The 10,224-nt window shown below is 39.6% G+C and overlaps 1 protein-coding gene across 2 annotated transcripts in view; it reads left to right on the top strand.

Moving 5' to 3' along the window:
• The first annotated feature begins 5,989 nt into the window (after positions 1–5,989).
• ANKRD13C (ankyrin repeat domain 13C) overlaps positions 5,990–10,224 on the top strand; it is a 78,559-nt gene continuing 74,324 nt past the window's right edge. The window contains exon 1 of one of the 2 annotated variants that reach the window (XM_079934011.1): positions 5,990–6,742. In XM_079934011.1, the coding sequence (XP_079790137.1) occupies positions 6,298–6,742 (445 nt within the window). In that variant the 5' untranslated portion in view covers positions 5,990–6,297. The remainder of the gene's footprint in view (positions 6,743–10,224) is intronic. The other variant, XM_079934012.1, reaches the window with a different exon arrangement.

Below are 10,224 nucleotides of genomic sequence, written 5' to 3'. Positions count from 1 at the left end.
GTAGGAAATCATATTCTAGATTATTGTGAAAGTATGAAATACAAACCTTGAGAGAAGGAGAATAAAGGATGTAGACTAAACTTGCTCTAATGTTTACATTAGAAACATATTGGTATACAACATAAAAAGGACTGCATAAGATTAGTAACTACCGATCTTCTATTAATTAATTAATTAGGCTGCGTTGGGTCTTTGTTGCTGCACGCAGGCTTTCTCTAGTTGTGAGAGCGGGGGCTATTCTTGTTGCGGTGCGCGGGCTTCTCATTGCGGTGGCTTCTCTTGTTGCGGAGCGAGGGCTCTAGGCCTGCTGGCTTTACTAGCTGCAGCACGTGGGCTCAGTAGTTGCGGTGAATGATCTCTAGGGCATGTGGGCTTCAGTAGTTGTGGCATGTGGGCTCAGTATTTGTGGCACATGGGCTTAGTTGCTCCGCGGCATGTGGGATCTTCCCAGACCAGGGATCGAACCCATGTCCCCTGCATTGGCAGGCAGATTCTTAACATTTGTATCACCAGGGAAGTCCATAACTACCAATCTTAGTCTGTTGAAGCATTTATAAATTATAACAGTGGGATTTTATTATTTTATACAGTGCATTCCATATTTCATATTGTGATACTACTGCTTTTATTAAATAAAGACACCAGTATGGGGATTAGGTGTTTGTCTAAATCTAATACAGGTACATACATTTCACCTAAAATTCAGAAATATTCATTCTTAGAACCATGCTTAATCCTCCAGTTATTGTTGGGTGATAGTGAACAGTAAGGCATCTAACAAAATTTTCATTAGAAAAAGTTGGGACTCCACTTATCAGAAAGTACTTCCTCCTGCTATTGAAGGCAAATTGACCATTATTTGGATTCTTAGCCATACCAAGAGGGGAATTAAGAAGTGCTAGTCTGTAAGACCAGAGTAAATATAGTATATTGAAAAGTTGTTATATAGTTGAGTTGTTGGATTGAATTCTATCTCTGTAACATTTGAATAAAATGTAAATATGTTGTTTGATGGTGAAGTTATTCACTCATTACTTATTGATATAATTGATAACCAACATATTTCATCATATTTAGTCTTGACACTGTGATAACAGGCCAGTTCTTCCCGCACCACCCCCCACAAGGAAAATCCTACTTTAAGTCATTGGATGTAGTTCTTTTCATGGCTGCTCTTGCGTTTGTCTCCCTGTCGTCTTTTCCACCTCATTCTCATTATGAAATAGTTTTGCAGTTTTGGAGTGCTTGGCCCCACCCCACCCTGCTCAGAGATGAGTTGTGATTGGGCAAACCTGATAAGGGTAATCTCTTCTGCCACAGGGATTTGTTCAGGTAGCCCAGGCCTGAGCCAATCAACACTCTCCCAGACGCAGATATTGGACAGGATCATCTTATGAATGTCGAGCAGCAGACTTGTGGGGTCTTGGGCCCTCCTTCTGGACCTGAAGGAGGAAGCTCCAGGCCCCTGTTACTGCTGGCAGCCATCTTGTATCCTTGAGAGAAGTTGGCCTTCGGAGAATGTTCTGAACAGGGAGAAGGTGCTCTGAGTCACAGAGAACCTGATATGTGGTTTGGAGGGGCCCCTCTTGAAGACGTATCTCTGTACTGTTCTGTATGTGAGTCAATAAATCCCTTTAATATAAGACCGTTTCAGTTGAATTTACTGTTATTTGTTAAAAAAAAAAATCCAAAGTGATATATATTTACTCTTGGGCCTCACTTAAGAATACAAGAAACTAGTAGTCAGCTAAAGTATAGTCAGATTGGGATTACTTAGTAAGTTTACTTAACATCTCATCACTTAGTTTACAGTTCTCTTGGTACATTTTAGATACTTTGGGGTCTTATGTTATAGGTGATCGATTCAACAACTGTTTATTATTAATATTAAGCATTCACTATTTCACTCTGTAAGGCACTGTGCATACAACAGGGATAAACATAGTTCAGTACTGAGAAATCTCAAAGATCTAGTTGAAGAGGTGGACAAGAATATCAAAGAGGCACGCAAAAGTTAAAATCAGAAAAGGCAAATCAGAAAGATTTGGGAAAGAAAGGGAAATCAGAAGAAGGCAAAGAAGGGACGCATATTCAGAATGGTGGGGTGTTGGAGAGGAGACAAGGAGAGGAAGGGCAGGTGTCATTAGAGACTCCTAAGAAGGGGTTACTAACTTCTGTTTTTGTGCCACCGACCTCTTTGGCAGTATGGTGAAGTCTAGGAACCCATTTTCAGAACAATGTTTTTAAGTGTGTAAAATACTTTGGATTATGAAGGAAATTTAGAGTATTGAAAGAGCTATCAAAATACTTGAAAAAACAAATTTGTGATATAGCAGTATATGTGCTTCTTTATTAACTCATAGAAGAACAAGATTTATCAGTGAGCATAATTATTAACATAATTTTGAGGTAGTGATGAATTTAAATGATATTTTGAGTTATCTGCAGCAACTGTAATGTGATATGAAAATATCTGTGGTTTCTTTTGGTTGCAGAGGCACAGGTACCTCTAATATTATTGTGGTTTGTGGTCTACATTCATAATAGAAGGATGTGCTAAATTTTATTTAGTGGTTTCATTCAATGTAATTTTCTGGACCCCTGAATTGTATGCCAAGTTAAAAAAAAAAAAAACCCTGTGTGAAGAAGAGATAAAATTTGAACTAATTCTTGATAGATTGAATGAGGTATCTAGGTAAGTGAAATAGAAATGAATTCAGGATGTATGGAATCACATGTACAAAGGCATGGTGGCATGAGAGCGGATAAGGGACTGTCAGCAGATTGCTTTGGTTAGAGTGAAGAATGAATCTGGCATTGTGCGAGGAGGTTAAGCTGGAAAGATTGGCAAAATCTCATATCCTTGGGGTATTGGTTGCTTGTACATTATAGTATTAAATGTGATTCTGTCTTTAATGTGTTTGGAATCCTTTGCAGACTCTCTACTGCCTAGCATATATAGCCCAAGTTTCATACAGTTGCTCCTGTAATCAAGTCCCAGCTTTCCTTTCTAGTCTCATTTACCACCACTTTTCCTGCCACATACCATGCTCTGATAATTCTCAACTATCATGCTATATTTATACATACTATTCTTCTTATCCCTATTCATCATTTGGATGATCACTTCCTGTGCCTCAGTTGTCTCATCTGTAAAATAGGGACAGAAAGTACCTCATAGAATTGTTGTGGGGATTAAATCAAATAGTTATTGAAACTTGCTTGGAACAATGCCTAATATGGGTAAGCTCTCAATAAATTATAGCTATTATCATTATTGTAATTTTTATTCTTACCTATAATATCTTTTTCCCCTTGCCCAACTGGCTAACTCCTATACATTCTTTAAAACCCAGTCTGGACAACCTCCTCCAGAAAGATTTTCTGATCACCCAACTTTCATCTCCTCCAGATAGAATTAATAACCTCCTCTTCTGTAGTATATCAGGATCTCATATAATTTCAATTCTTGTATTTTCCACAATGTACTATAAACTTATATTTCTATATCATTTTTCCCTATTTTACTGTGGAGCTCCTAAAAGTAAGGGCTGAATATTATTTTTGATGTTTGTAGTGTTTGATTTTACTGAGGGGACGCTTAGGAGTTTCCATATCTGTCCATGGGTGGCAGCCACTAATAAGGTACTTTTAAATTCTAAATCCAGTGGTAACACAGATATAATGGTAGACAATTTGGTATAAGTTAAAAAAAAATTTTTTTTATTAATAGGATTCTGGCCACTCTTCCTGTACACATCCCTTATATATTGGTGTTTTCAAGGTTTTGTTCTAGACTGGACCTTAATTTCTCACTCTACACAATCTTCCTTGGGAAACTCAATGACTTCTGTGGCATCAATTACTGTGTAATGATAACTTCTGAATCTTAACCCAGATTTCTGTTTCCTAAGGTTCATTTCCAAATACCAAAATATTTGCCATCTAACTCCTTATGGTGAGCAACACGAACATTCAATTCAATATGCCAAAACTGAACTCAGTTTTTTCTAAACTCTTAAACCGTCTCCAGCCTAACTGTTACTAACTTGGTTTATACTCTCATAATCTCTCACCTCCTGAATCGCATACTTCTTCTAAAAATTAATTTATTATTTTTTCTGATTAATAAAAAGGAATACTTTCTCTTTGTAAAAAGAAATTCAAGCAATGAAGGGAATATGTGATTTAGCAATCTTATCTTCCAGAGTGAACTACTGTTCCCCGTGTGTGACATATATTCTACCAGACTTTTACGTGCATATTTTTACACACATTTTTATTTGATTTATGCAGGAGTCTCTCCGTTTCCTTGTCTCTATAGTAGCCCCCTTGTAATCTATTCTGGATACATACTTTTCTAAGGTATGGGTGACTGGGTGACTTTTCTAAAAGGCAAATCGCATCATGCTATTCCCCTGTTTTGATTTTGTTCTTTTTTGCTTTGTGTGTGTGTGTGTGTGTGTGTGTTTACTATTCTCCTGTTTAACATCCCTAAAAGGCTATCCATTTCTTGTAGGATAATGTCTAAACTTTTGAGATAACATACAAAATCCTACACGATCTGGCCCCTTCCTATTTCTCTAGCCCTGGAGTTACACTTGACTGTGCTACATTCCACCTTTGATGCATTGGGAAGTTTTTCCAACTGTCAAATGAAGATTAAAAATAATACTTATCACAAGGAAATAGCATATAAAGTGCTGAGCCTACCACCTGTTTCAGAGGCTATTGTGGAAGAAGAAAATGTTTTTGTACATAGGTGTCCAGTCCCTCTTGCTTTCTGAGTAGGAGGATCCTTTGAGGTGCAGATTGCCCATGCAATGCTTGAACAGAATTGGAACACCTCCCCACCCCCAGCCCCCGGCCTCCCCCACCTCCCAGACACACACACAAGAAAGAAAAGAAAGAAGGGAAGAATGACATTAATTTGAATAGATTTGAAAGACGATGGAAGGTGAAACCTGAGTAGCAGGGAAGGACGAAGAGAGGACAGTTCCCACAGGAGTTTTTATTTGGAGGGGTGGTGTTATGGAGGTAGGGATAAAGTTGGTTTAAGAAAGAAGAGTTTTGAGAGAAGCAGCTGTCAGAGTAAATGGGATTTAGGAGAGATAAACAGGTTAGTATCTTTCGGACATTGCTAACTCCTCTGCCCTCCAGTTCCCAACAGCTTTAGTTATTTTGTCAAGGTCAGATTTATGTTCTTCAGAATTTGACGCTAGGTCGAGGCTGGCCATGAACTAGTCCAGCGATATTCCGGTTACACAATTATTGTTTGCCATCCTTCAGGGTCCACTCCCCATGCTTTAACTCTGACGCCTGCCCGAAATTCATTCATCCGACAAATATTTGAGTGACCTCCCCTCTCCCAGTCTGCTGAATAGCCTGTTATCCAGGATCAGTCCCTAAACTTCGGTGGTGGCTTTTCTGACACTCCGACACTAAAATTTGCCTTCCCCCCCCCCTTTTTTTTTCGTGCAACCCAGCACTCCGCATCCACTTCATTCGCAGTTACATTTTGTACTCAATTGCTTGACTATCTTTCCTCCTCTAACGAGCACCTTGGAGCCAGGAGTGGTGTTTTATAAATCTACTAGCAGAGTGTACGGCACGAAGTAGATGCTTAGCGAAAGTTTATTGAATGAGCGTCCTGTGCATTTCAGTGACATCATATCCTGTGTGCCTTGGCGTCAGTCAGCACTCCTGAGGGAGGCCCAGAGGTCGCAGGGTTTGTCATTGTTTATAACGTGCATCGAATATCTCAAACGCAGGCTAAGGTTTCAGACGGCCCACAAGAAGCGCGGCCATCCGGACGCTGGATCCCGGTCTTTTCAGAGACTGCAGCTTGGGGCGGGAACTCACTGCCTGGGAAGCGCCGGCATTCTGCAACCCTGGGAACAGAACCTGCGAGGGAGGGAGCAGGCAGCTCACTTATCGCGGTGTTTCCTCCCTCCTCCCTCCCAGGGGAGTTATCGCGAGAGAAGCCAGGGGAAGATGGCCGTCCCCTGTTTTTCGGTGTGAAGCAGTGGCGGCGGCTGCGGCGGTGGAGACGGGGATTCTGGTGTCGTGGGCACCTGAACTCTAGCTCCCCCCAGCGAGCGCGCGTCCCTTCGTGCCTAGGCGAGAGCCGGCTCTTCTTCCTCCGGGAGATGCGTTTGTCCCGGGCTCAGGGGCGCTCTGGGAGTTCATGCTGCGCTGGAGTATCCTGGCCACCGCTCTAATCGCCTTGTGCGGCCGCAGCGCAAGCTTCGTCGCCAGGGGTGAACCTCCTGGATCCCCTCTCTGCCCCTGGCGGCGATGACCGGGGAGAAGATCCGCTCATTGCGGAGGGACCACAAGCCCAGCAAAGAAGAGGGGGACCTGCTGGAGCCCGGGGATGAGGAAGCGGCGGCTGCCCTCGGCGGCACCTTTACCGGAGGCAGGATTGGCACAGGCAGCAGCAGCAAGGGCGGTAGAGCCTGTCATAAGATCTTCAGTAACCATCACCACCGGCTACAACTGAAGACAGCTCCGGCCTCCTCCAATCCCCCCGGCGCCCCGGCCCTGCCGCTGCACAATTCCTCCGTGACTACCACCTCCCAGTCCCCGGCTCTTTTAGCGGGCACCAACCCCGTTGCTGTCGTCGCAGGTGGAGGCAGTTGCCCCGCACACTACCCGGTGCACGAGTGCGTCTTCAAGGGGGATGTGAGGAGACTGTCCTCTCTCATCCGCACGCACAATATCGGGCAGAAAGATAATCACGGTGAGGAGTGCTCGCCCCTGTCCACCTCTCCTTCCCAAAGCCTAGGTTGTGCCTCCCCAGGCCTCTGAAATCCTAACAGACCCTTCTTTCCTCTCTTTTGCCCACCATTCCAAGCCAAATGCCCGTAAATCTTGTAATAGCATGCCAGTGGTTTCGGGATTGGTTCTTGTGGGTGCGAAGGAATGTTTCTTCCCTGGCTACTTCAGACTCTTAGAAGCTGTTTGGTTTATGTTTGAGACAGGGCTTCAGTGTGTTGATTCTTGACCATAAGAAATTTTAGATTGCCTCTCATCCAACCTGGTTTTCATCCATTGTTTACTGAACTGTATCTTTTCTTCTTCAACCCCCCTGCCCCCTTGGGATCTTGAATTTTGAACATATAAATTACCCAACTCCCTTCATTGCCCAGGTACAAATCCCAACCTGACTGCAACTGGTTGTGATTTCTACGTGCCATCAGGTTGTCTGTTTCTTTTCTTTCTTTTTTCTTCTACTTCTAGGAAGCTTAGTTTGGTACAAAGTGTTTACACTTTGCAAATGCTTTGATTTCTGAAAGCCACAGTACAAATTTGTTGGCATTTGATACCTGGAGCATGTAAAATGACTTCTGAGTGGCTAAGATTTTGTTGAAGTAGAGCTTAGAGTTTTTTGCTTGTTTTAGATAGATAATTGCTAATAGTAATGTTTTATCTTGATGATCTGTGACTAAAAATAGTACTATGATTTTTCATAGTAACCTCATCATATCCTACATGACAACATATAGTGTCATTCGTTATTCAAGGACTGTATTTCTACTTTTTGCTTTAATTTATTAGCTGAATTTTTTTCTGTTTCTTCTAAAAACATAATGTGACTGAGCTGACATTTAAGCCACAGTAAATTAATGAAAACTATTGTCAACACTGATATTTTCAACATTTGATAGGCCGTTTTAAACTGGGTAGTTGGCAAATATTTTTAATAGCTCGGCTTTTAACTGAACGTGAGTATTGTATACATTCAGTTAGAACACACTCAACTCTGCTCAAAATAGTGCAACACATTAATGAAATACTTGCCTGTGGAATAACCTCCCTTAATTCTGTTGGACTCTAGGCTTCTTATGTACAATTAGGGCAAAAATTGACATTAAGAAAAAAAAGTAAGATTTCTGTTGGTTGTATAATTCTCTAACAACTGCATTTGTATTCTGAATTTACAATATTGTAAGAATTACTACCTCTCATTTATCAAAAATCAAATCCTCCAGAGTGTTCCTAAAAGCTGCACCCAGTTTTTCATTCCTACATTTAATTTACTTAATTACTTTACTGTTGTTGCAACGACATAATATTGTTCGTTCATGGTAATTATTTTCTAACCCTTTGGGAAACAGTTTTTAGTGGGAGATCTGTTGTAGCTTCGGGTTGCTTAGTTATTAGGACATTTTTCAGATTTGGTCTTCATAGTAGAGATATATATATATATATATATATATATATATATATATATATATATATATATATAGTTTATCTTATGGCCATTGCCTTTAAATTGTAGATTTCCATTACATTGAATGTGCCTGAAAACAGATAAAACTTTGTTTTTGAGAGTTGATTCCCTTTGAAAGAAGAAAGAGGTGACTATGACAAAGTATGATAGTATAGTATTTTAGAACTGATTTTCTTGACTGATCACAGAAGGTACTGAATTGCAGGATTATTGGGCTTGCATATGTCATCTAGCATTTACGAGTTGGTTTGTTAAAGTACAAATTCTGTTCAAAGTAATTAGAATCCTGAATATCCTTGAACTCTTCCTTAGCCCACTGAAATTCTCTTTCTAAGTCATCTTGATATACTAAATGCTTGCATTGTACTTAGCTGCCCTTACATTGTTGATTTTATTTTTTTTTATTGACGTATAGTTGACTTACAATGTTTCAGGTGTACAGCAAAGCAATTCAGTTTTATATATATATGTATTTTAGATTTTTTCAGATTCTTTTCCATTATAGGTTATTGCAAGATATTGAGTATAGTTCCCTGTACTATACAGTAGGTCCTTGTTGTTTATCTGTTTTATATATAGTAGTGTGTATCTGTTAATCCCAAATTCCCAATTTATCACCCCCCTCCCTTTCCCCTTTGGTAATCATAAATTTGTTTTTTATGTCTGTGAGTCTATTTCTGTTTTGAAAATAAGTTCATTTGTATCATTTTTTTAGATTTCACATATAAGTGATATAAGATATTTGTCTTTCTCTGATTTACTTAGTCTGATAATCTAGGTCAATCTATATTGCTGCAAATGGCAATTATTTCATTCTTTTTTATGGCCGAGTAGTATTCCATTGTCTATATATACCACATCTTCTTTATCCATTCATCTATCCGTGGACATTTAGATTACTTCCATGTCTTGGCTATGTACATTGGTGTGCATGTATCTTTTCGAATTAGAGTTTTCATCTTTTCTAGATATATGCCCAGGAGTGGGATTGATGGATCATATGGTAACTCTATCTTTAGTTTTTTAAGGAACCTCCATACTGTTCTTAAAGGCTGCACCAGATTACATTCTGTTACATTGTTGATATTTTTGATGAATGTAACCAATGGTTCACATACCTGTGGAAAATGTAATTGTTTTGCCTGCAATTTACATTCTCATCTCCTGCAGTGAAGACTCCTAAGGAAGAGTGGCTTCTATTTAATGTGCTACTTCTTTAATCTCCTTTTCCCCTGTAGCTGCATAATTTCCCTGCTATATTACATTACTTTTACTCATGAAATTTTACTAACCTGGATACTTTAGTCTTTTTAGATTATTTTTCCTTTCAAATTGCAAAAGATAAATGTGTTCTGAGTCACCCAACAAAAACAGGCTCTTTGTTATATTTGGATTGTTATAGCATGATGAGTACATAGCAGAATCATACACTCATACAGGTGCATAGCAGAGCCATACAATTATATCACATCATATGACATAGTTTTATATTCACTAGATGTTCCTTCCATAATGTAATGATGATGATGATGATCATCAAAGATAATAGTTTATTAAATACATCAGTGCTATGCTAAGTGTTTACATACATTATTACATTTAATTCTCACAATAACCCTGCTATAAAGGGTAGCTTTATCCTTGTTTTAAAGGTGAGGAAAGTGAAGCCTGGAGAGGCAAGGAAACTTTGCCAAAGTTGCATACTTAGTAAATAAGCTCCAAAGCTGGGAACTGAACTGACAGTAGGAACTCCAAAGCACATGATCAGCCTGTTTGTAAATATTTCTGTTGATCGGGATGCACTATTTTGCAAAGAAGTCAATTTTAATAATGTGTATGTGGCAATTTATGGCAAAGTTTTTTAATATATATTTCTCATTTAGTACTTGTAGAGAGAGAATGCCACTGAACAGCTCACAGAGATTTTCTGTAGAGCCCAAATCTCTCACTGTTGTTATTTTTCTTTTTATGTAATGGCACGGATAAAT

This window comes from Stenella coeruleoalba (assembly GCF_951394435.1).
Source record: "Stenella coeruleoalba genome assembly, chromosome: 1".
Lineage (NCBI taxonomy): Eukaryota > Metazoa > Chordata > Mammalia > Artiodactyla > Delphinidae > Stenella > Stenella coeruleoalba.
Note: the sequence above shows the minus strand (reverse complement) of the source record. Positions and strands in the feature narration are given on the sequence as shown.